The following is a 26,891-nucleotide window of genomic DNA, read 5'->3' on the forward strand; positions in this document are numbered from 1 at the left end:
CAGCACAGCCTGGAGACCGTCCCAGAGGAGAACCCCAGCTCAGGGACTGGGAAGGTACCAGTGGTTTGTGGGGCTGCCGAGGTGTCTGTCCCCAGGCAGGGACTGTGACACCACATCCCAGCCTGAGGGCAGTGACACGGCCAAGGCTTGTGGGCTGGGAACCTGCAGCCTCACTTGGGCACTCATGGTGGCAGCAAAACAGGACTGAAGGCTTTGGACAAAACAAAGAGGGTGGATCCTGGCTAATGCTGCTGTGAGGGTACCAGAGAACATGGACATCCATGGACTCAGGGAACATGAACATCTCCATGGACATCTCCATAGGCCCTGCGAGGACATCCCGGGCCAGGGAGGGTTCGCTGCCCTTGTGCAGGTGGCCTGAGTTCAGGTTAATGCTGCAGATGCAGAGCCCAGGAGTCCTGCAGACAGTCCTGCTGCTCCCTCCCTGCTGCTCCAGGGCTCAGTCCCAATGCCAAGGCATGGAACCGGATACCAGGACATTGGAGCATCCCCCAGGCGACAGAGGCACAAGGTGCAGCCTTTGGGATGGAACCCACGGTGCTTTGGGATTGACACATCACCTCAGACTCACAGAAACAACCAAGAGTTTTCCTCCTGCCCCTCAGAGGAAGCTCAGGAAGGGAGCCAGGCATGCACTGAATGTGTGCTTGGGAGTTCCTGGGAGCCCTGGAAGAGGCCCTTGTATCCCTCCTGCTCCAGAGCTTAAACTCTTAGTAGTTTATAGCATCTGAAAAAAGAAATCGAGCCAACCTACACTTTCCCCACTCCCTCCTGGAAGACATTTGCATAATGTGTTAATTATTTACTAAAAAGCCCCTGAATGTGGCATTGCAGATATAATTAGGTGCCTATCTTGGACAACGTATTAAGTGCTTTAGAACAGAAAGTGCTATAAAAACTATACCCAGAGTGGTGACAGGTTTCATTTTTCTTCCTGAGTTCCACTTTTTTATTACATCACAACTTGAGTTTTCTGATCAGGGATGTCACTGTCTAGTGGAGCAAAACCAGCCCCTGTTCTGGGAGACCAAAGGGAAAGAGCATCCACTCTTTAAGGAGTGCTGCTCCTCAAAAAAGGAGTTCAGCTTTTCCCAGCTCTTTACTAAGTGAACTTCCCATGGGAAGACTGCCAGCATTCCTGCCCTGCTGTGTCTCCCAGCCCAGCACGGATCTGGCAGAGCCCACCTTGGCTTTTGGGAGCTGTTTCTCTGCCCAGGCTGGATGCAGAGCCCCTGCTGAGAGGCAGCCACAGAGCCACAGGGAGGGACTGTGATTTCAGGTGTGCCAGGCCTTGGATCAGCCCTGAACAAGCACACTCAGAGCTCACAGCTCCCTCGGGATCTGTTCTGGGATGGAGAAGGGCCAATGACACCCGCCCACCTGAACTTGACCTGTGAGGTTTCAGTGTTCCAAACATTCACAAATCAGTAAAAAAACAGTTCAAAACTTAGGGCATTCTGGGCTCAGCTGCCCATCCCACTCAGTGAACCCAGTTTGAAGTGAGAGGAGGAGTGGGAAGCCTCATGAGGCCAGGCTGAGCTCACAGAACTGGGGCACTGGGCTGGATTGGGAGCTGGGAGGGAGATTTTTATAAACTCTGCAACAAAATTCAGCCCTGTCACAGCTGACACAGCTGCTGTCCCTCACTCCTCCAAGGATGGGACAGTGCACCTGAAGTCCCACATCAGAGGTGGGAACAGGATGGAGGAACAACCCCTCCACCCTCCCACCAAGGAATTCTGTACCCTCCTCCTGCCCTGCCTGCCAGGGACACCAGAGAGAGCACCAGCTCCTCTGAGACCTGCAGGCAGGAGCTGCAAGCAAAGCTCTTTCTGGGAACAAAGCTCTTTTCTGATTCAAGAAGGAAGCGACTGCGGGAAAGGGTGGGAGGTGAAACCAAGAACCAGCCGGTGACTGCTGTTGATTCTCCCCATGCAAAAGGCTTGAGGTGGAAATGATGCTCCCCAGAGCCTACAGAAATGGTTTTTCCTCCAGCTGGAAGGAAGTCAGCCAGCTCCCCTCAGCACAAGCAACCCCAGCTGCACTGAGGGCACCCAACCTCCTCCTCTGGGCAAGCCCAGCAACGACCGACCTCACCTCGGAGCAAGAGCAAGAGTTCTCACCCAATCCCCCTGCTCTCCTGAAAAGCACAACCTCCTTCCTCTGAAAAGCAAGGAATTTCCACCTACCATTCTCAAGCTCTAACACACCCAAAACAAGTAATTCCCACTGTCCTGGGGAATGTCTAAGCTCAGGACATGTCTTGGAAGTGGATCAGAACAGCCAACAGAAGTGAGGCCCGAGGGCAGTGAGCTGTGATCCTGCTGCAGCACAAACAGCAGCCACTGCACTTGGTGCTCCATGGCAGGGGAGGTCAGAAGCTTTTGCAATTCCTTCTCTGCACAAGGTGCAAACCTCCAGCACAGGCAGGGCTTCAGGGCCTGTTCTCCAGCTGGCCGTGCTTGACGCGCCAGGCCCAGCTGACGCTGCAGTCGGGGGCCAGGGTGCACTGGAGCTCGATGCCAGAGTCAGGCACCTCCATGTCGTAGTGCACGGGCTGCCCCTCCTTGGTCACCAGGCTGAAGGCAGGGACGGGGATCTGTGGAGCAGAACACACAGAGCTGAGTGGCACTGAGAGTCTCCTCCAGAACATCACACCCCTCCATCACACCCCTCCGCCCAACACAAGAACAGCTCCCAGCGAGGGGCTCGTGCTTGGCAGGAACATCCTGAACTCCTCTCACAGGGAAATACCTCCCAGTTGGACTGGGCAGTGCCCACCCTGCTACCAAAGTGCCTCCCTGAGCTCTGGGCCATGGCTGGGGGGTCCTGAGCTGTCCACGTGAGCTCCTCTCCAGGTATTTTGCTTTGTGATCCTCACAAGAACAAAATCCAGAGAGAACCAACACCACTGGAACATTTTCTGGCCTGGTGCAACATCTTTTAGAGACGATCCCATTTTACACTCAGATGAGTCACAGTCCCACAGACACTCCAGAGTTTCTTTCAGGAACAGCCAAAGCAGCTCACAGAGAGGTTCACAGGAGTGTGCCAGCATCTCCAACAGAACAAGTTGGAAGCACCCCAGCCAAGCACAGCTCCTTTCCCTGAGCTGATGCTACTGTTCATGATGAAAAAGCCATATAGTGATTCTTTAGGGAGAAGGGGAAGAGTTTATAATTGACAAGAAGGATTTTTTAAGCTGCAGCACAGGTGCTTTCTAAGATACAGATCCCTGTGGTCACTCTGACAACTGGCACTGGCTTACAATTCAGGTTTGATACTAGGTTTAGGCTGGATATTAGGGAAAATTTCTTCACTGCAAGAGTGGACAAGCATTGGAACAGGCTGCCCAGGGCAGTGGTGGAATCACCATCCCTGAAAAGGTTCAAACAATGAGTAGATGTGGCACTTGGAAATATGGTTTAGTGGGCATGGTGGGATTGGTCAAAGGTTGGACTTCATATTTTGGAGGTCTTTTCCAACCCTAATGAGTCTGTGATTCAGAAAACATCCTCTGGGACCACACTCACAACAGCAGCACTGAGCTTCTGCTTCTAAAGGTGTCCTAAGGATCCCTGAACAACTCCTGGGTCTCCCTGGCATTCAGGGGTTATGAGGCTGCAGAAGGGAAGAAATTGTTCATGAAATGATGCACTGAACTCCCCCTCTGTGTCTCACCTGGCTGCTTATCCCTGTGGCAATGTCTCCCACCTTTGTCCTGTGGAAATCCCTGATGTGCAAATTTTCTCCACTTAGCAACTGGATCTGGATTTTCACTCCTGGAATGCACAAGAGATTCTTTAACTTCTGCTGAGCCACAAGGACCTCGCAGTCCACAGCAAAACTGACTGACAAGGCACACACATGGGGAAAAACTCTTTGTCATTAAGGATTTAATTTATGTCGGTCTTTTGCTGAGCATGGAGCTTGCTGCAGACAGCAATGACTCACAGAGCAGAGCTGCATTTAGCAAGAAAGCAGCTGAAGTGATGGATTAATTTGCACAATATGCCCTCAAAATTCTGGGTAGATGTTTGTGGTTATAAAACACTACTTGCACATAGAAGCTGCATGAAGGAGGGAACACAGGCTCTGTGTGTTCAGGAACTTCCCTGGATTTTACTGTGCAGACCCAGTGCCTTCCACCCATCTGTGGAAGACTGGGCCTCCTCACAAGCCATCTTTAGGGGTTGTGAGGAGGCCCAGTCTGTGCTGGCACAGCAGCTGAAGGATAAAAGGAGCTCAAAAACTCCATATCCAGCCCCTCTAGATGGTGAGAAAATGATTCCTGGCCATTTATCCCAAGTGTGGAAATGCAGACCCACCGTTGAAGTAGCTGGGAGTGTCCGTGTGCCGGCTGCGGCTCAGCAGGTTGTTCCAGCTGCAGCTCTGCCCATCTGCCTGGCTGTTCCAGGAATGGATCCCAGAGCTCATGGTGTCCCTCAAGCTGTGAGAAGCCTTCATGGAGTTCTGCAGGAGTAAGCACAAGTTTGTCTGAGGCTCCGAAAGAAAATGAGCTGGCAGGAGATGAGCATTAAAACAAGGTCAGGAGGAAAAAGGTGGAAATCCAGCAGGATTTAAGGCTGGGCCTTAGTCAACATTTCTGTGCCATCTGGGAAAGGGAATGGATAGCAGTGCACCAGTGTGCAGACATTATCAGATATTCTCAACAGTTAAATCAATAATGAGCTGAAAAGTTGGGTGAGAAAAGAGGAGTTGTACCAATTGGCAGGAGAATTAAGCCTGAGTTAAAATATTTGTCACTTACTGACATTAGAAACACACAGGAAAAACAATTAACTGTACAAAACCAACCACAGACCCTGTGCTGCTGCAGTGTTGGGAAGGGTCTGTCCCAGTCAATCTCACAGCATCAGCACAGTGGTCTGTACCAGCCAAAAGTCAAGTTAAATGTATGGGGTAGGTGTTAGTGGGGAAAACTAAGCAGAGTCAGAGCCCACGCTGCACACCGTGTGTGTCAACAGCTGAGCTGTGCAGAACTCCCTCAGTCCTCCTCACAAAGCACTGGAAGACTGAAAAGAGAGACAAAAATAGGACACAAAGCTGCTCCCAATGAGAACTAACTCCTGCAGATGCCAGGCTGCACAAATTTGGGACTCGATGTCTTTGAAAAATGTGATTGAAGGGCTTTTGTCCTTCCCTGGTCCAACAGGGCTTATTCTGTGTTCCTCACTGGTATTCCCTACCTTCAGAACACCAGAGAGAGCAAACCAATTTAATTAAAATTGGCATTTTAATAACTAGGACTATGTATTCATTAGTATCAATGGGTTAAAATAAGTCCATGGAGAATAGATCCATAGGCTGGGAATGAATATCCAAGATTTGGGTATCTGTTTTCCTGTCCTATTCTCCTGGTCTTTCCCTAAACTTCCCACTGGTGGCCATGGCCAGGAAGACCCTGCTCAGCTGCTTGGTGCAGCTTCTGCCTTCATCACTGCCTCCCCACTCTCTTCTCCTGCACAGACAGAGTTGAGGCTGCTGAGATTTTCCATATCCACACACTTGAAGCTTCCGGGGAGGATACAGCACAGGAGAGCCTCTGGAGGAAAGGATCCAAAGCAAACCAAAGCACAGCTACAGCCCTCAACACTGCAGTGGGCATGAGCTAAGCTTTCTTCCCAAGGTGCTCCCCAGCAAACTGGGTGTCAAAAAGCAGCAGCAAAGGTGAGAAACTCCAGATTTCCGTTGGTCACAGCTCCCAGTTTTCCAGAGGGGGTCAGCCAGTCACCTCCATCCATCCCCACTCACCTTCTCACTGGCATCTGACACAAAGGGGCTGTCGATGCTGAGGCACGAAAGCATTTGCTCTTGTTCTTCCAGAGAGTAAGGCTGGGAAAGGCTGTTCAGAAACAGTTCTGCAGCAAAAGGAAGAGAAGGGAGACATTTCCAGTGTTTCCTTCCACTCCTCCCTGCTCTAATCACAGCTCTGCAATTAACACCCCAAACTTCTTCAGCAATATTTAATGAACATTCATACTGGTGCCAGCAAAACCCAACACACAACTCTGCCATGAAGAGGCCACAGCCAGCACTGTGACACGGGGAAACTGAGCCAAGAGGAGCTGGATTGTGCAACAACATGCAAAATAGCACCCAGAATTTCCCAGCTCTTGCCCATATGTCTCCTGTGAGATGTCACTCTAGATCCATCCACGTTATCAGGGAAAGGTCAAACTCAGGTACTCAGCTCTCACCAGTATCTGGATGCTTGTACTCCCTTATCTGGATACAAGGACTTACAAATACTGCAAATATTCCTGATAATATCCAGATATCCCATATATAACCAGCTCTTACAATGCTGCTGAGACTCAAAGCCATTTGAGAAAGAAGCTGCACACCAGCAACCCCTAAAATTCCTCATTCCTCAGTTTCCTGACAGTTGCAATTGAAACCACTTTCTTCTTAACTTGAAGCTTTCCATTCACTTAAAAAGACTAGAAAATATGGGAGAAAAAAAGAGTGAGATGTAGAGTTATACTGAGGCAATGGAACTGGACAAATCACTGATTTCCACACTGGATTTACTGCTGGTTTTCAAACTCTGGATTGCTGTTGGTAAGCAGATTCCTTGGCTGGTGGCTGTAGATTTTCCAATGCCCAGAACAAAACAGTTGCAGGCTGATTTTAACTGTACTGCTTTGCTTGACATGTGTCATCCCTTTATTTTTATCCTGGCTTGCCTCAATTTTTTTAAAAAAATGATGTTTGAACCCAAAATTCCAGATGAAGTTGGAATTCTGACACTGTTTATACAGTGCAAATAAGCACAAGTCTGAAACAAGCTGTTTTCTAAGACGTTCCTGCACCTCTCTCAGAAGGTTCCCTCCTGTTCAGGAGGAAGGAAGTTCTGTTCACTACCTTTGTGGCACATTTAATTGGTTAAGAACTATTAGTTTTGGTTGTTTAAAGGAAGGTTGAGCAATTTGGGTAATGAGAAAGGAACTATGAGCAAAATGACATCCAAGCTGAAAACCCGAAAATAACTGTCAACAGGCCAAGAGAAAGCAGCTGTATTTTTATCCTGCTTTCAAGCAAAAAAAAAAAAAAAAAAAAAAAAAAAAAAAAAAAAAAAGCTGAATTCCTCCCCCAGCCCAGTGCTCACCAATTTCCAGCTGCTGAAGTTCTTGCTCTGAAATGGTTGTGGCTCTTTCCACGTGGCTGCAGCTCTTCAGGGGCAGAGGAGTTGAGGAGAGAGGAGGGGGATCACAGGTCTCAGGTAACTCCTTGCCCTCATTCCAGTGGGTTCCCTCAACCTCCTCTGTTTGCTCCAGAGATGGGGGTGGTAGGACTGGGCTGGCACAGGAAACTTTGACTGACAGTTTTGGGCCAGAACCAGTCTCAGAAACTGGGCTCACTGTGGGGGACAGGGATGTCTGTGCACTGTTTTCTTTGCTCAAAGATAAATGTCTGGGCTCTCTGTATTCACCTTTCCAGGGGCTTCTCACACCTCCCACTACAAAAAACAAAGGAAACAAACAATAAATAAATACAAACATTATCAAATAAAGTAATAAAAGAGGTAAAAGTTTTCCTTTGCTGTAAGAGTTTTTGAAGTGTATTTGCTGTAAAATGCCCAGTTTCTTCAAAAGATAAAACCAGATCACCTCCACAAATTCTTGCTGTATTACAGAACCACTCAGCAGGATTAAGTTGAAATAAATTAGTGATGGTGTCAGAGGGAAGACTGAACCACAAGTGTGAGTTACAGCTAAGGATGCAATAAACCTCTGCTTGCAGTTGTGCTGCACACCAGTCTCTCCAAGTGCAGCTGACAGGAGCTCAGGCACAGCACCTGAACAAACCCACAGAGAGCTCAGCTCCTTCAGCAGAGAAGGAAGAAGAGCATGTGACAGCATACAGGAAATTATAATTTATTTGGGTGACAAACACTCGGCTGCAGGCAAAAGCCATCAACCCAAAACATGCATCAATGCTGTGAAAATGATATAGAGGACAATGAAACAGACTGGTGCTTCCCAAAGGAACAGAACCAGCAACTCTCCCAGTGGGAATACAAAGGTTTAGTTACACCAGGACATTACCTTCCTCAAGGGCCACACTGGTCTTAGTTTTGAGCTCTGACGCAGATGCCCTGTGGAGAGGCTCCTTCTCCAGCCCCAGCTTAATAATCTCAGCAGTGAGAGGGTTGCAGGAAGGTGGAATTTCCCTCAGAGGAGGCGGCTCTTTAGCGATCTGTGTAACAAACAGGAAGTGAAAGGGGCTAGACCAGAGAGGCTTCATTTGATTTCAGGAAGGTTCTTCCCACCCCGAGAGCATTTCCAACTGAAATGAAAGCATTAAGTGAGACCTGAACAGTAATTTTATTACAGCTGAACGGCTCAAAAGTCACACCCAAGTCATGAGCAGGGTACAGAAGAACAGCCCAAGCAGAGCAGGCACAAGGAATGCTCAGCTCCCAAAGCAAGGCTGGCATCCTGTCAGATGCCCAGCTGGCTCCCAGCCATCCATCCCGAGGCGAGCGCTCCCTGACCAGGAATAACAAGCTCTGGCAGCTCACCTGCCTGGCACTGCAGAGAGGCTGGGTCACTCACCTTCAGGCAGAGGGGGTGGTTGTAGTACTGGGTCCAGGGGTGGCAGCCGTTGAGCATGTGCAGCATCATGCAGCAGCTGCTCCACACGTCCACCTTGGAGTCACAGCGCTTCCCCATCACCACCTCCGGGGCCATGTGGGTTTCTGTGCCAGGCACGTAGTTCCCTAAAACCATCCAGGAGAAGAATCACTGCATGCAGGCAAGAGAAGTGCTCCAATGCCACTGGTGAGAGGCCTAAGGCAGAATCCCTCTCTTTTCAGCTGAAGTGAGAGACCTGTCACCTTCATAGAATGGAATGGGTTGGTTTGGGTTGGGTTGGGTTGGGAGGGACCTTAAACCACCCAGTGCTACCCCTGCCATGGCAGGGACACCTCCCACTGTCCCAGGGTGCTCCAAGCCCCAATGTCCAACCTGGCCTTGGACACTTCCAGGGATCCAGGGGCAGCCACAGCTGCTCTGGGCAACCTGTGCCAGGGCCTCCCCACCCTCATAGGGAGGAATTTCTTCCCAGTATCCCATCTTCCCTGGCAGTGGGAAGCCATTCCCTGTGTCCTGTCCCTCCATCCCTTGTCCAAAGTCCCTCTCCAGCTCTCTTGGAGCCCCTTTAGGCACTGGATGGGGCTCTGAGGTCTCCTCTGAGCCTTCTCTTCTCCAGGTTGAACAATTTGAGCTCTCCCAGTTTTTCTCCATGGTGGAGGGGCTCTACCTTAACCCAAAAAGTAGCACTGTGTGCTTTTAGAAGCCGTTCCCTCTCAGACCCATCCCTTACACACAGAACAGGGATTAAATTTCCCTTTCAAGCAAATCTGGGAGGCAAAACTTGAGCCTGATGCTAGAAAACGTACCCTTCTCTTTCAACAGCTGCATGAAGAAGCACTGTTAAGTTTAATTGTCAAAAAAAAGGAATTTTGCTTTAGTGGAGGTCAGAACTCTTCCCCACTATTTAGTGAGGTTACACAACAAGTCAGAATAGGATTTTAAAGTTTTGGTGTGGTTTCTTGCAGGGACAAAACACTGAATGCAGCATGCTGACATAATCTTACAAAACCCCTTCTAGCCTGGGAGATAAGGACCATCACCCCCCAAATTTAGGGTCATTTTGGCTGCCAGTGGGATGCCTCACAGTAATACCAATAAACCAGACACCCTGAGCAATGCTCAGCCTGGAAAATGCAGTTGCTTGCAAATCAGCCACATGTAAATGTTCAAGAGAAAGAATGAGTCAGAAGGGCAATTCTTCAGAAGACCAGCAGCAAAGCCTCACCTGTGACCAAGCACTTTCCCAGCCCGTCCGGGTGTAGGTGAGCAGAGTGGCCAAAGTCACACAGGAGGGCCCTGCTCCCATCGTCTGACAGCAGCACGTTCTCCGCTGCCAATGAGAAGGGTTCCATTAGTACCTCTGGATTAGGAGATGGGAAAAACAGTCAAAAGCACACAGAATGACAGTTTTTTAAGCCCAAAGGGTTTATTTCTCCTGAGGAGTGTCACTGGCTTAAGCAAATACAGAGCTGTAATTATCTCTGTTTATAAACCACCAATTACCTGCCCTGGAGATTCTTGTAGCCCAGTGGTGGGGCAGCCTGGGCAAACAGCCTGCCAGACCCACGGGGTGACAGGAGGAGGTGACAAATATGATATTCCCAGCAGTCTAGAACCAAGGGAAACTCTAATTTCAAACACAGATCTGGAAATCTAGTAAGTAGATCCCATAACTTTAGTAAGTAATCCCATAATTTAATCTCCAAGCAGTTTGCCTCTTCTAACAAAAAGGAAAGAAGGTACTTCAAACACTTTCCTACCTTTGACATCTCCATGGAGAATGTTTTCAGCATGAAGATACTCCAGACCCTCTAACACCTGGCCCAGGTAGCTGAGGGCTCTGTCCTCTGGCAGGCAGCCACTCTGTTTAATGAGCTGCCCTAATGAGCCACCTAGAAAGGAATCCAGGGAGTCCATGTTAGCTTATCTTTAAATTCTCCCCAGCATCATCAGCATTCCCGGTTGTTTCCATTGAAAAAATGAGATTTTCCAGGTCTGACAGCACTTATCTTCCACACATGGCTCTGTTCCTTTTGTTTATTCCCAGAGTTTTTGCTACCCACAAAACCAGGCCTTGTTAATAAGGCTTTTTGCTGAGTGTCAGTTTAACAGTGTTGCTTTGGAGCAAAAGCAACTGCTCTGTGACCAGAACAGGCATTTCTAGGTGTAACTGACCACCAGCTCATTCTTCACAGCCTGTTTCCCATGGTTCTGGCCAGAAAAAGAGCACCAGGCAATGGAATCATCTAGGTCTGCTTAGACAGTACCGCCTCTTCCAGGGCATGTGCTCCACGTGGTGCCCTGCAAATCAACAGGAAGCACAAACCAGCCCCAGCTGTGTTTTACTGGGAAAAAGAGACACCTTGAACTGGAGTGAGGCAGGACTGGGAATTATTCCCCCCCACAGCAAGTCTATTGCAGGGATTACACACACCCATCCCCACCCACTCAGGAATTCACACCAGGAACATTCTGGATGCATCGAGGAACTAACAGATTCAGATTGGGGCAGGAGGAAGAGGAGGTCAACGTGCACTGGACAGTGCCAGTGGTGCTTCCACGGTGCTGTCCCCTCCTCACCCTCCATCAGCTTCATGAAGATGGTCACCCAGGGGCCCTCCTTGACGGCGCCGTACAGGGGGACCACGCTGGGGCTCGTCACGGCCGCGCACGTCGTCAGCTCCTCGGCACGGAAGTGTTCCACCTGCACCTACGGAAACAGGGAGGCACTGAGCAATTCCTGGGATGGAGCCTGACACAACTGGCCCTCTCTGGTGGCTGTGTGACAGCAGAGGCACAAGGATGGGTTAATTGGGCTTGATGGTCTTGGAGGTCTTTTCCAAACTTGATTCTGTGACCTTCCTTAACAGAACTCAGTGAGTGCAGCAAGAAGTGGGAACACTCGGGGTGATAAATCCTCAATGTCTAAGGAAAGTGAAGATTTATCACAAAAGATGCCAGCTTGCAATAACTCCAGATTAGAGCTGAGGACTGGTACCCTTCAGGAGGAAGGTAATTTCTGTCTCAGTCAAAAGAAAATTCTGACAACTGAACATTCTGCTTTTATAAAAGAGGAGAAAAAAAACCCCCAGGGATGGTGTAAAACTTGGCAAAAATTCAACTTCCCCAAAGCAGGAGGGAATACAAAATATGTCCACAAGCAGTGATCTGCATGGTCACCAAATTTTTAGGTGGTGTTCATCCTGAAAATGGTTAAAGAAAAACTTTATTCACTAAGTTCAGCCAAACTAAATAAAACAAGAATTTGCTGAAGTCCAGAAGGAAAACATGAGTCATGAAGATTCTGGTGGGAAAAAGATGCATCATGTTTCTTCACTGTCAGCAATCCAGCTATAGCTGGCTTTCTTTCATCTCAATTTGGAGAGCAGGTACTTCCAACACCAGGTCTGGTGAAAGAAGGTGAACTAGTGCCCTCCTCTCACAGGCAGGCAGCAGGAACTGGGGACAGTTACTCATGGAAAATTAAATAGATCATAGAGAAGTGTCCAACTTGCATGTTAGAACTCTCTGCTTTCAGAGTGTGAGCTAAGAAGATGCATTTCTGATATAAAGAAGCATCATTTATCCTTCAGTAATTTGGGGGGGAAATGACATTTTGAAAGACTTCAGCTTCTCCTACTTTCATGTTTCCCTTTTCAGCACAACCATCCTCCTTCCTGAAAATACACCCCACAAGGAACAGCTATTTCTCCCAAGACTGTGGATTTGCCACATGGATAATACATTTAAATAGCTGCACACTGACAGGAAACAGGCTGGTTGTGTCACCACTAAATTTCACACCTGAACTGTGAGGATGCAGAATAGGAAGTAATTTCCTACGTGCTTGAGAGATGTTTGTTTCTATAGCTGACAACTGAAATGGTTAAAGAAATACACACACTGGTTTGTCTTGCCACTTACATCTTTCCACAGGGAGCACAGCAAGCTGAGCCCTGTGTAAATGGGGGAAAATGGACATTTTAAACTGAAAAATGCAAGTTACGGTTCTTTGGGCACATAATATTTTTGTACTCAAGAAAAACACTTCCCACATGCTTGTTGAAGTTTTCTAGTGGAGGAATGTGAGAAACATCAGTTCACAAGGGTGATGAAACTATTCAAGTGTAAGTTCAAATAAAACAGTTTACATTTTCCTCCTCTCCTTGCATTATCCCTCTGTCTGCATCCCTGAGGCCCCCATGGCAGCCTACAAACCAATACCCTGATCCAGGTTATATTCCACACACTTCCTACATGGTGTGACAACAGCACATCCTGGAGTACCATAGATTATAGTGCCAGCTCCTGGAAAAACACACATCCTTTGCTGCATCTGGAACAGCATCACCTCAGAACAATGTGCCAGCACTGCAGATGACACTGAGGAGATGAAAGCTGTTTTCAGAGCCTACTGACTGCCTTGGGTTTTTCCTACTCTATTCCTTTTTCAACAGGGAAATAAATACCTGCCATGTAACCGTTTACACCAGACATGGCTTGAGATAAGAATAGTTAGATAACAGACAACCCCACACAGCTGTTGCTCCCCTGCAGTCACTCACAATCATTCAGAAATCTCTACTCTTGCCTCAGCACCCAGGATCCCTTTCAGCACACTTTAGAGCCAAATGAACTTATTTCTGGCTGCTGAACTTGACCTCTGTGCACATAGAGGTCCTCCATCTGCTTCTCTCTCTGCCATCAGCCTGAATTTTTCCCTTGGACACAACAGCAGCACTTCACCATGACTGTACAAGGTCCTTAGGAGGACCTGGGAGAAGTTCTCTCTCCATGTGCTTTCCTGTGCCAGGACCCGCCTTCTCTCACACAGAATTACCTTCTTGGCAGCACACTGAAATCCTGTCTGCTTGTCCTCTATCTTGTACACTTCCCCAAAAGAGCCAATGCCCAAGGAACCATGGCACTTGGTCCAGTGAACCTCTTCTCGGTACTCGTAATCCACCGGCTTCAGCTTCTGGAAGTCCATATAGAAAACAAGATGAAGCAAGGAAAGAGACACTTAAATGTTGAGCTGCACAGACAGAGATCAGCATTCCCAGAAGCAGCACAAGGACAGCACACCTCTAGAAATCCCAGTCCAAGATTACTTCTCTCACAGGCTTGAGATGAAACCATACAGGATCAACCTATTTGATTTCTGTGGGCTCTATTGGATCTAAACGAGTGCACCCCACCTTTGTAAAGAAAGGCCACTACGATTTGGATGGCTTTGGAGCTCTGTGTTCCTCCCTTCTCATGCAGGACATAACTACAAAGCTAAATCCTACAACAAACCAAGACTCCCATGACTAAATGCAGGCACTATGTTAAAGCTTTTCTGCAGTCAGTAGATGGAGACTGTGCCTTAGGTGTCAGTGTGAACACGTTCAGGCAGGTAAGGGACACCCTGAATTCCACAGACCATACTGACAGGGTCACACTGATTCCAGGGAAGTCCTCCAGGAGGACTTGAAGGTGTTGAGAGAGAATTGAATTCAGAAGAAGTACATCATGTCTCTAGAATTTAAATGCATTTCTGTGTCCAGGCCCTGTGCTTGGCAAGGGACGCTGCAGGAGCTGCTGGTCCCAGCAGAGGCACAGACTGGCCTCCTGCACCTCCCCTTCTACCCAGCCCTGGTTTCTGTCACAGTCCAGCTCATCCAGAGCCAATAAATATTGCAGCCTGGCTGAATGGATTAGGCTCTTCCCCAGCAAACAGAGGACATGGCTGAAGACTGACTAAGCACAGAACCACTGCTCAGAGACAGGCCTGCGTGTCTGGTGACTGAGCACAGCATGGAGCCAGCAGTCTGAGACAGACAGGGCTTTAATCCCTGCCGAAAACAACTCAGCATCGTTATCTGGCAGCTTCAACCAGATCCAGAACCATTGAGAAACTGCAGTTATAGAAGTAAGCACATGGATGCAGATTATCCCTCTCCCAAAGCCCAGGAGAAACTCTGCCTCCCACCACCCCAGAGTGTGGCTCAGATCACCTCGTTCAGCAGCACGCCTTCATTTTCACTCGCTTCGTGGAATTGTTCCTTCGGCTCCAGCCCACCTCCTCTCCACGTTTTGGCCAGGCTGGCTAAATTTTGTGGTTCACCAAAACTCACACTCCCCTTCAAGGCATCTACCAAATATTCTTCCACAGAAAGCTTGTCTGAACTGGTTTGCACAGACTGGTTGATGCATTTGGTGAAATTGTATTCTAGGTTTAGGCCAGATAAGCGACTGTCTTGATAGTTGAGGTCACCATGGAAGTATGTGTCCAGAGCATTCCATTTCATGGCATGGAGAGGATTGTCCACATGTGGGAAATGGGGGGGAAGGATGTTATAGGGAAAAGGATGGAGAGTCTCAGGCTGGGGAACAGTGTCCCTCTGTTTCCAAACATGATTAAGGCACTGAATAGGGCTGATCAGCTTGTGCAGTTCAGTTTTGTATTGGCTCCTTGGGGAATGGAGTTTGCCAGTGGACAAAACTCTGTCAGGCTTCTCAAAAGACAGTGGATCATAGCCCAAGTCCTTGTTAAATTCAGGAACCCAAAAACTGTTTCTATAAAGAGTACTTTGGTGTGATTCATCCTCCTAAAAACAAAACCAAAGAGCTGAGCAGGAACCTCAGTACAGACACCCAAAATTCACCCAAGAGCTGTTAGGAGTTTGCAGGGACAGTACAAAAGGAAGGTCGAAGATTCTCACCTGGACGGGAATTGGGGTGCAGCTCTCCTGTTCTGGAGTTCTTGGACTTCTCCTGCCAGCAGCCACAGGCTGTCCTTTCAGCTTGGATCTTTTCTTGTGCCGTTTCTTCTTGGCCCTGCCTCGGTGCCTCCCTCTCCAGGTGGGTGCCATCCTCCCCTCCGTGGCATGGGCCACATTGTTGGGGATCTGATCGAGACTGTCCGAGCGGCTGCTGGAAACCAGAACACAGCAGGGCTCTGAGATGTGACAGGGGAAGCACAGCTCAGGTGACACCTCCGACCCACAGAAAGAGAACTGGCAACTCTGCCTCCTGAGAGTCAAAGAACAAAGAACTAAAACACAACTTCTTGCCTTCTAATGGGGGCAAGTCCAAGGTGCAGGCACAGCAGCACCTCTGGCATTGTATAAAAGAAATGGTGGCGTGTGGGGGAAGCGAAACATTAAAGTGTCCCAGGGTTTACAAGTTCTGGAAGAACAAAGAGACTGGAACATGCAGTCACCGAATGGTTTGGGTTGGAAGGGGCCTCAAAGCCCATCCACTGCCACCCCCTGCCCTGGCAGGGACACCTCCCACTGTCCCAGGTGGCTCCGAGCCCCATCCAGCCTGGCCTGGGCACTGCCAGGGATCCAGGGGCAGCCCCAGCTGCTCTGGGCACCCTGTGCCAGGGCCTGCCCACCCTCCCAGGGAAGAATTCGTTCCCAATATCCCATCCAGCCCTGCCCTCTGGCAGTGGGAAGCCATTCCCTGTCCCTTGTCCTGTCACTCCAGCTCCTTTGTCCAAGTTCCTCTCCAGCACTCTTGTATGTCTCTTTTTTGAACATAGCAAAGCAGAGGGAAAAGCACTGCATCTCTCCAGGCTGTTCTGAGACAGTTTGTGGGTGATTTCTAGTGAACACAGAGATGATGAATAAATGCAGTCTAGTTTAAAAAATTATTGAAAGTAATAAATGCGTTCATAATATCAACAACTGCTCTACTTTGAAGGAAAAGAGCTTTGCACAGAGAAAAGGGATGTCTAGGTGCACTCAAATAAAACAGATTCCAAAAGCCAAAATGTGCTGGCTTGTAAAGCTCAATACTACAACATGATTTCTAGGAATGCACAGACAACACTCCAGCTGGGGTCTGCACAAAGAGATGAACACTCAAAGAGGGATATTTGCCTCAGGGTCAGAAAGCAATGATCTCTAAGGTTCCTTTCAACCCAAACATTCTGTGATTCTATCACTCAATACCAACCATAGCAGTTAGATTTTTTAAATTAAGCTCTAAGAGAAAACAGGATTTTTGACCTTCAGATGAAGCAATTTGACTGTTCCGTTGACTCAGAACAGTTCTGAGACATTTCTCTGCCTCTCCTGATCACTGATGCAGGGCACAGCCAGCACTGCTCTCTCCATCTTTTCCTGATGTTTTAGTGCCAAAAGATGCCATAAGTAGAGGTCTGGTTGGTGGCATCAGCACAGTGCCTTGAGCCTGAACACACAGCTGGTGTGCATCCCAGAAAACCCCAGAACCCACATAAAACCCCTCAGAAATGGGGCACTTTGCACTTCTTCAGATGCTTCATGGGACAACATCATAAAGCCACTGGAGAGTGTCAAACCACACACCCCACAAGGTGTCTGAAGCCACCAGGAAACAGGCAGCACCTAATTCTGTACCCCAGTCACCCATTTCAGGGTGCTGGGGCTGCCTGATGGGGCTCCAGTGCTCCAGTACGTGCCTCAGAAAGCTCCAGTATGTGCCTCAACACCAAGATATTCTTCATGAAGAACAAACAGCTCACTCTCAGGGCACTCCAGAAAAGCAATTCCCAGGCCTCCACTTGTCCATCACAAGTGTCACTGTCCCTTTTACCACTTCCAGCATCTCTGCGTTCACAACTTCTGTTGCTGATGCTGTCACTAAGCAAAGGTTCTCTCACCCCCTTTTATCCTTCCAAGAAATTAAGCTGTTCCCTTTTCTGAAGACTCCTTCTAGCAGCAGCCCAAGTTTCACACAGCTTTTCAGCAGATGGTGTAACAGTTTCAAAACCAGCAGCACAGTTCAGTTAAAAAAGACTGAAAAATTCTCCTTGGATCCTTCTACTTCAAGCCTATGAACCTTAAAAAAGCCCATTTCAAAAGAACTTTGACCATCCAGAAACAGAGGCAGAAGGCTACAAGGGCAGTAAATCTGCAGGCTTTGACAATAACACAATGCAAGGTGTTTCAGGTGGTTTGTGCCTAAACTTGTACTTTTTCCTAACAGGAAGATATTTTGGGGAAGACACATTCTTACCAGGCCTCAGACTGAAGAGCTAATTCCAACAGGAGTGCTTTTGGAAAAATATTTTAAGTGCAGAGAGCCGGAGTGATTTGGAACAAGCACAAGTCAGCAGACACAACAGTGAAGAGGGGTGTTTGTGTTAAGAGGTCTCTCACCTGTAACGTTTACTGTGGGCAATAAAGGATCTCTCTGATAAAGTGGGGCTGAACTCCTGGCTGTTTTCACCTGTGTGAAAGAAAACAGGATCATCACTTGTCTTAAGCCAGGCAAAGTCTCTCCCAGTAACAACTGGACTTAAACAGCTCTACCACTGTGCTAAATGAGTGATCCAGACAATCACTGCACAGTCATGTCACACCACCCACACTACATTCTTCCTCCCCCACAATTAGGAGGCTTCCCAGCTATCTCCTGATCCCCCAGCTCTTTCCCAGATGACAGCTTTGCTTTAGTTTCCTCCTCTTTATCCCCTCTTTTAAACACCTTTCAGAAGTCAGCCAAGAACAGGTGACCCACAGGACACAGATCTGGTCGAGGTGCACGGGCCTCATGCTGGTCTGTTATTTATGCTTTATTCAGTGGATGCTGCCACATTATTAGGAGATTTCATGAGCTTCCTAAATAGAGCCTGGGATGTGTCATCAGCTCCACCCCACTTGCGATTACAAATAGATGTGGTCTCAGCTCTCCAGGAGCACCGAGGGAGTGAAATCTTATCCCTCCTTACACATTCCTTTTTCTCAATGAAGCGCAGCTACTCACATTCTGCTTGGGCAATAATAGAAATTGATGCACAGCCTCCTTCTGTTTCTTCTTTTGCTGTTCCTTTGGTGATTACATCATTCAGGATTTTCCACTGACTGTGAAAGATGACCTTCTTTGAATCTTCTACTTTGCAAACACTGCTCTGCTTTTCACTCACTGTCTCTTTCAGCCCCTCAGCAGCCGTGAGCTCCTTCTTGTGCTTGTCGGCTGGATCAGGAGCTCCTTGGCATGCAATTCCCATCACTGCCATTTCCCAGGTTCACAGAGACACTGAGCAAGAACAGAAAAACAAAACACTTGTCAAAATACTTCACAGACAGAAGCAGCTTCAAGTTCACGAGAAACAGGAGGCTCCTGAAGGTATCAGATTAATAAATAATTTAAACTAAATCAAGGTCCTGCCCAAGTTCTGAGCTGGAGAAAAGCCCTGGAGTGCCAGTCCTCCATTTCTGACTTGGACCACTGAAGATCTGAATATTCAACATTCTCATGACTGAAAATATGCAACTACATGGGTTTCAGAGAAATTTAATTCTTGGTATATTCCCTTCACTTCAAGACAAACAGTGAAACAAAAGAGAAGAAGGAACTCCCATATCACTAAACAGGAAGAATATTCATCCCCGAAAAAGGAAAAAAGGGAAGACATGAAAGTTCTTCTCCTAGAGTGCACCTGGGGGGAATTATACTGTGCTCTCACACCACATGAATGGCCATAAACTCAGCTAATTCCCTTTTTCCCTAAGCTCAGTCATCCTCAAAGCCATTCCTCATTCTCCCCCAGTGAAGCCAGGCTCGACAGCCAACCTGACCATCCTTGGTGCTCCCTTCCTTCTTCTACATCACCAACAACTTCTGCAACCCTTGCTCAAGCCTATCAGAAGCAGAGCTCTTACAGAGTGCAGGATTCATGGAAGTTGGTGTTGGATAGAGGACAGTGACGGTGCTGGAACAGATCCCTCTGCCGGGCAGCTGGGGAGGGGATCAGCACAGGCTGTGAGCTGACCAGGAACACAAATGGAGCTCCAAACAAGTCCCAGCACAGGCCAAACCTTGGCCAATTGGCAGCACAGGGGAAGGTGGAAGGGAGCCAGGGATGGAAAGGGAGAAGCATAAACCAGCATGGAAGCAAAGCACTGAGGGACAGGATGGGGATACCCAGGGGTGAAAATCAGCAATATGGAGAGTGAGGAGTTCCCTACAGCACCAGCCTCTGGGGAATGCAGCTTTGGCTTAGCCCCTGATCCCCTCACCTTGGATTCTGGAGAGGTTAAACCAGTTGTTTCCTTATAAACCAGAATATGCTCTGTTGCCCCTTAAGTGCAGAGATCCCTCCCTTGTACCAGTCCTCCCAAAGCACAAGTATAAAACCTTAAAATGGACATTTCCACCCTAAACAACCCATGGAAGTTCAGAAACCTTGGGCATCATATACAGGCATTAAATACCACAAACCCAGGATAGGACAAGGAGGGACATTTTAACAGAGGCCAAGAAAACTGAGATATCAGCACCACTACAGGAGCACACCTCGAGGCTCATCAGCTTCAATCTGCACAAATCTTTCTTCTTCTTTTTTTTTTTTTTTTCCCTTTTTCCTTTCCCTTTCCTTTTTCCTTTCCTTTTTTCCCCACCTTGAGCAGCTGCCTGGGGCAAACAGGACATTTACTCCAACAGGCTCCTGGCAACAGAGATGAATCAGGAAAATGACAAAATGAGTGGGTGCTCCATGCCTGAAGGACCACCAAGGAAAAGGGAGGCATTTGGGAGCCAAGTGCATGAACCTTGGTGCAGTGAGTCACCTAACAACCTGGCAGGTATACAAGGAAAGTCAACAATGACCACATTCAGTGGCCAAACAGAGAACAGCTGCTGTGCAAAAGAAGTGCTGATGACAGTATCCCACTCATTACGGGCCGGCCCGCTCCCTCTCCTCTACAGAAATTATGTCAATTCTCAATGCTGTAAAATAATCCCTTGGAGCAGCAGGAGCGGAGCCTGCCAGATGACTAACCCAGCCACCAGTGACCAAACTGACAAGTTCAGAGCTATTTTTATCCTCACTCTCTCCTGACTTGCATTAACTGTCTCTCCTTGCCCTCCCCTCACCTTCAAGGTCCTCCGGCACAAACCAATTCCCATCGCCAAAAAACACAGAATTCTACAAGTCCCTCCTAGGCTGAGTCAAAGGAGAACAGAGAAAGGGGAGAAACAAAACTGCAAGTCCTTGTTGCCCTCTGAAATGGCAAAGAATAACAAGGAAACATAACTGAGATTAAAGTCAACAAAGCTCTACTTCACTTGCAGACTCAAAGAGACCGAGGCAGCAATTGTGAGAAACGGCCTCGACCCGGGCAGAGCTCAGCCAGTTTAATGTGTGACTCAGGTCTGTGGGGCTGTGCAAGACCAGAACCTGCAAGTCCAGCCTGGTTTAACTGCTGCTGCACAATGTTGAGTCCTTGGAAAAGTCAAACACCAACTATTTTTGTGGTGTGTACAGCAAAGCACGCTGGGCAGAAGTTGTGATTAAAAATAAGCAATCAGAAATTTCAAATAGTTTTTGAAGCGTAACTCCTGCCTGGAGAAAAGGAGGCTCAGGGGGACTTTTATTGCCCTCTACAGCTTCCTGACAGGAGGTTGAAGCCAGTTGAGGGTTGGGCTCTGCTCTTGGGGAACAAGAGACAGGACAAGAGGAAACGGCCTCAAGTTGTGTCAGGGGAGGTTCAAGTTGGATATTGGGGAAATTTCTTCACTGAAAAGCTGGTCAGGCATTGGAATGGGATGCCCAGGGCCCACCCATCCCTGGAGGCGTTCAAAAAACAAGCAGACATGGCACTTCATGGTATGGCTTAGGTGGGATTTGGTTGAGGGTTGGACTGAATAACCATGGAGGTCTTTTCCAACCTCAGCGATTCTGTGATTCAGAACTGAACAGGCCTGACTCATCTCTGTGCACGTGGAGGGGGCAAAGAGAGAGACAAAGTGCTCCTGAGTCCCACTAATTCGGACACAGGCACTCGGTCTCTGCCCAGACCCCACACACAGCCCTTCCCAGGGAACTCCAGATAAAAGGGAGCCTGGGGAGCAGCAAATGGGTCCCTGAGGATGCACAGGAAGCCCACTAAGAGCAGGATTTACCCACATGAGATGCTCTGGAGCTGCGGTTGCCCTGCCTGTTTACGTGCTCCAGGATGAGCACAGCTTCCTGTACAGACACAAGGCACAGACGTGCGACACGGGGAGCTTCACGCTCCTGAGCTAGAGGGTGGTTGTGTCCTACCCAGAACTGCTTCTCTGGTTTTCAAAACCTCCTCTCCCTCAGCCAGGTCACTTAGATACAGCTGTAATTCTCGCTTTCAATATCCCTGACTTTCTTCCTTCTGTGGACATGTGATGGGCTCGTTATTTTCAAGGCAGAAAGGGGAAGTCAGGTAATGATGCAGGAGATAAGAGTGGATACTGTACTCCTAACCCACAACGGGCTTTTGATAGCAGCCTAAAGCTTGTTTGCTCCTTATCTTCACTAAGGGTTTACTCACCTTGGGTTAACTAATGTTAGTTCCCACTGCTGTAAAACAGAAAGTGTGTTTTTACAGAATGAAAGCCAAACAGTCTCAGTTGCGCTGTGAAGGCACCACTCTGATGGCAACTCCTCCCTCACATAATGTGTGGGAGAAAGTAAAGTACTGGATAAGGTCACCTGAGACTTGTAGGGAGTCAGAATTAATGAGATACTCAAACATTATTAACGTAAGAGATAATCACATGCTTTCTGCTCTTTTAAAACCACCTCCCCCCTTCTCTAAACAGGCCCCTCTTCAGCTCTTCCATCTCAACTGGAAAATGTTTGGAGCAGGGGCCTTAAAAGAGCATTTCTGTGTTTCATGAAATCGTTGTGGGAGGAACTCAGAGCTGGACAAGAGCCATGCAAACACCTTTTCAGCACTGAACACCATAATATGGGATCCTGCTTAGTGAGCCTGGCCCCAATCCCCCTGGACAATGGCTTTTGGGAGAATTTCACTGAATGCTTTGCGCACCAGCCCATAGATTTGGTCAAAAAAGACTTGGGAAAGAGCTTTAAAATATGCATAAGACTTCCTAAGTCGACTTCACCGAATGGAGATTTCTTCTCCTCAACTGAGTGTACCCATTCAGCAGCAGTTTCACACTGACATTTAGTTTGAAAGGAAAGAAGAAGAAAAAAAAAAATGTTGTTTCAGTGAGGTTTCCCACTTCCTTATGGAGAGGAGTTCTGAGCACAGAGCACTAACTCAGGTTGCCTTTGCAGCTGCTGCTGGCTTGATCAAACACAAGGAGCATTTTTAGCCATGTTGCTTTGCTGACCACCACAACAAAGCAACAGCTGGGAAGAGCCAGGAATTTCTGCATCACTAGAGCAGGGAACGTCAACTGAGAAGAACACCACACACCTTTTGGGGACCTTCCAGTCCTAACAGCTGTCAGTGAGCATGGGAGAAAGTGCCAAGTCTGCAGCTAAAAGAACCTACACAGAGTATTAGCTGCAAAATCCTGGTGTAAAGCCATCAAACCTTGTCAAGAAACAGGTTCTTTCAAAGGAAAAAAAAAAATAGATGATACTTGTTACATGGATGGGTCACATTAAAAATCTGGTTTGGTTGGGGCCCAAGGCATGTGTGTATTCATATATCCTTTATAAATATACTTTATGTATATAGGTGTGTGTATATACATATATATATGGAAGGATTCAAGGCCAGGTTGGATGGGGCTTGGAGTAACCTGGGATAGTGGAAGGTGTCCCCGTCCATGGCAGCAGGTGAAACTGGGTGGGCTTTAAGGTCCCTTCCAACCCAAGCCATTCCATGACCGTTTGTACAACGCTTTCAGACCCTGGGCACCACTTCCCTCCATCCCTGCCTCCTCTCTGCCTGGATGCCACTCATGGGCTCCCCTGCCTGCCCACGTTTCAGATGGAACTGAAATTAAGACGGTTCCGTTTTTGGCCGAGGCAGTTTAAAGCCTGTTACTGCAGCCCAGGCCTGGGGTGGAGATTTAAACTGCTCAGAGCTGTCAGCAGGACAAGTTTCAGTTTGTGTCAGAAGAGACTTTAAAAAAGCAGTTGTAGCACTCAACAGCCCCCCGACCTCAAAACACACTTAATGCTGCTTTAAGTGAACTTGTCTAAGAGAAAGGAAAAAAAGACACTTCCCTTGTGTATCTAAGAGCCCCAAAGTGAAAATAAATAGAATGCCTGACTGATTAAAATCCTGGTGAGTCAGAGCAGCAGTTGCTATTCCAGGGAGCTCTCAGCCTTCACCTCCCCTTCGATAACCACTGTGACCCATCCAGCCATTCCAGGGCTCCTGCACAATCCCCTCTGGCCCCTCTCATGGTATCCACAGGTTTATCTGAGGAGCACCAGGGGAAGCTAAAAACCTTCTCCCCAAAGCACCACAAACTCCCTGTTTGAAGCACTTCACTATCAGCCCTATGTATGAGCACGTTATGTTACAAACGATAGTCAGTATGTAAACAAGTTCTTTAAAGTGGTTTGATAGTAAATACTCCCAAATCCTGTTTCAGCCACTGGTGTTGCTTACTGTAAACATCAGGATAATGAGCCTCAACTGTTTTTTTTAGTTGTCAGACATTAAGATATTGCAATAGTTTGGTTACAAAATCTGCAGAGAAATATTTGACTGGGTTTAACTATCAGCAGATTTCTAAAAGCACCCAAACACACCTTTATCCTCAATTCCTTGAGGACAGCCTGAGCACAGCTCACCCCTGAACAATTCTTTTCATGTTGCTGAACAAAGTTATGAACACCACCATTTGCCCAGAGCTTACAAACACCACCACAAGCTCATTCCCTCGAAGAATGGCTAGTTTATCCCAACCACTTTGTAAACACAGAGAACAGAAATAATCAGAACAAACTTCAGCCTGATAAGGATTTGCTTCCCAGCTGTTCTCACACAGCTCTCAGGCCACTGCTTAACAACATCCTGGCTTTGACAACCCACTTGTGAAGTTAGTTCCTAAACTACAACTAAGTGATACAGTAAAGCACCTAAAGGGACAACTTCCACCAACCACCACAAACACGCCTGAAAATCAATTCTGCCCAAGCAGGTGGAGCCAGACTGTCACCAGTTGTTACTTTACACTGCTTTGCAGCTTTACATTTCAATCATTTATAAAATCCATGTAAATCTATGGGGAAGCAGTAAGGCTGGGATGCCAGGAAAAATCAACCCAAAAGTTTAGTTAAATTTAGCATAGACAGAAGCAGTTCTATATGATCTTAGTTTATGATTGGTCCTGCAAATTCAATTGTGATGATGCCATGCTATAAAGTCAAAATATGAACTGATTGGGATGATTTCTAACTGGCCAGCCTGAGCTGACTCTCATGAGACAAACTCCCACATGAACTGTGGAACAGAACTGCCTTTAGGCAAGACAAGGTCCATGTTCTTTGGGGCCCTGATGTCACTAAACCGTGATCAGCAAAGCCCAGTCTCCTAGAGACTCAGTTCCCACGTGTCTGTCCCTCCTCCTGGTCCCTCCATGCATCCAGATCTCCCTCTCCCAGTATGTCCAGACCCTTTCCTAACTCAGGGCTCTTTTACTCCCAGTCAGCTGCTCATCTCAGAACCTGGAAATCTTCCTGTCCTCCAGACCTTGATCCCTCTCTCTCCACCAACACATCTGACACTTGCCAGCAAAGTTCAAAAGTCACAGAAGGAAAGCTGAAGAGTTATGGTCACTTTGCCTCCATCCTCTTGACAATTATAATAATAATTCAGCACCTCATCTCTGGTACAACAACTCAGCTCTACCCCCTCCCGTTTAACACGGAAAGAAGACTCAGGACAGACTCATTAAGTTCATTACCAGTGATGTTGGATCAGGTCCCACAAACCCTTTAGGTTTTCAGTTATGTTTGTTTGTTATGCTCCTTCACAGCGCTCTACAAGATTCAGTCTCTTAATACAGTTAAAATTTAATAGTTAATAGCAAGTGACTCATTCCCAAGGAATCCGGTGGCCGTGCCAATAACAGATTTCAACTGAGGTAAAATGCAATAAAGCAGCTCACTACAGACACACTCAATTCAACTATTCTTATCACTAATGTCACAGCACAGAAGCGCGAGTTATTACTCATAAAAGGGCTCAGAAAGCCGGTCGAAAAAGAAATTCAGACTTTGTTTATAGGTGCTGGTTTCAGACTGCTGCGTCGTACATGTGCGGAGCACTCAACACATGTTTCTAATGTAACCAGTTAAAGCTGACAGGAAGCATCTGAGATCAACCACAGCAGCAACTTATTAATCAGCAAAGAAACACTTTAACCTTTTGCCAGAAAAAGAAAAAAAAAAAAAAAAAAAAAAAAAAAAAAGAGAATTAGGCATTTAGTTGTGTCAAAGAGACGCTCAGAGGGAAAAGGACCGGGTGGTTCAGGTGAATTAAGGTCTGGCTCGGTTGTGTTGTGATGAGCTGCGCTCATTCCTGCCTCATTCTCACCTCTCCAGGGCCAGGGATCGGCGAAGTCCCTGCACCGGGACCCCGGGGAAGCGGGGAACTCAGGGAACTGAGGAGCCTGGGGGACCAGGAGATCAGAGAATCGGGTAGCCCAGGGCACCGGGAGCTCGGAGCACCGGGAGCCGCAGACTCGAGAAGGCGCCGGGCAGCGCAGTGACATCCACGCTCCGAACACACACACACAGCGCTGCGACGGGAGCGGCTGCGGCGGGGCCCGGAGAGCCCGTCAGCCGCTCGGAGCCCCCCGGCCGGGCCGGGGCTCCTCACACGCCTGCTCCCGCCGGCAGCCGCGGAAGCTCCGCCAGGCCCTACCGGGCAGATACGTCCCGCGGCTCCCGGACCGAACGCCGCCCCTCGGACCCGGATCCCGCCTCCGCGGCGGTGGCCAGGCCCGCACCTACCGCTCCGGCACGGCTCGGCTCGGCTCAGCCCGGTCCAGCCCGGTCCAGTTCTGCTCAGCTCGCCCGGCACAGCCCGGCGCGGCCCCTCAGGCCTCTCGGCGGCTCCCGCTCACTGACAGGCGGCACCCAGCGACGCCCCGCGCCCCTGTCTCCGCACAAGCCAATCACCGCCCCCTGTCTCCGCATGGCCCCGCCCTGCCTCCCGCCGCGCCCAATCACCGCGCGGTCCTTGCTCCGGCTCCGCCCCCCCGGCGCGGCCCCGGCCGGCTGGATTTCCCAGAAGTGGGCGTGGTCTGCTTGGCAGAAAGCCCCGCCCCGCGGCTTCTCCGGGCGCCTTCGCGTTGCGCCTGCGCGCTCCGGCGCGGGAGGCGGGGCTGGGAGCGGCCGCTGGTCCCCTCACAGTCGTCCGCCATGTTGGCCTCGGCTCTCGCCGGTCCCGGGCCCCGCTGGGTGCCTTGGTTCCTTCGGGCAGGGGGCGACAGGCGTGTTGAGGCCACCTCGGAGCCGCCTCGGAGGTACTTCGGTGCCGCATTAGAGCGTTTTGCCTGTCAGTAGCTGCTCCAGAGACT

General features: G+C 48.6%; 1 protein-coding gene across 3 annotated transcripts; it reads right to left on the minus strand.

Annotated features, from left to right (window-relative positions):
* Positions 1–1,948: 1,948 nt before the first annotated feature.
* On the minus strand, positions 1,949–26,446 carry MAP3K14 (mitogen-activated protein kinase kinase kinase 14). Of its 3 annotated transcripts, none has more exons than XM_039565782.1 (16): positions 26,323–26,446; positions 18,384–18,656; positions 17,777–17,846; positions 15,350–15,557; positions 14,642–15,235; positions 13,483–13,620; positions 11,223–11,352; positions 10,403–10,534; positions 9,868–9,972; positions 8,604–8,767; positions 8,094–8,244; positions 7,154–7,504; positions 5,797–5,903; positions 4,350–4,494; positions 3,703–3,803; positions 1,949–2,620 (listed from the first exon to the last, which is right to left on the minus strand). In XM_039565782.1, the coding sequence occupies exons 2-16, from the start codon at positions 18,634–18,636 to the stop codon at positions 2,456–2,458; spliced, it is 2,814 nt and encodes a 937-aa protein (XP_039421716.1). In that variant the 5' UTR covers positions 18,637–18,656; positions 26,323–26,446; the 3' UTR covers positions 1,949–2,455. The 3 variants fall into 3 exon arrangements, with proteins under 3 accessions (XP_039421716.1, XP_039421714.1, XP_039421715.1); XM_039565780.1 differs by having other exon boundaries at positions 15,350–15,560; XM_039565781.1 differs by having other exon boundaries at positions 15,350–15,560; positions 26,319–26,446.
* Positions 26,447–26,891: the final 445 nt, after the last annotated feature.

Source organism: Corvus cornix, chromosome 27, assembly GCF_000738735.6.
Source record: "Corvus cornix cornix isolate S_Up_H32 chromosome 27, ASM73873v5, whole genome shotgun sequence".
Classification (NCBI taxonomy): domain Eukaryota; kingdom Metazoa; phylum Chordata; class Aves; order Passeriformes; family Corvidae; genus Corvus; species Corvus cornix.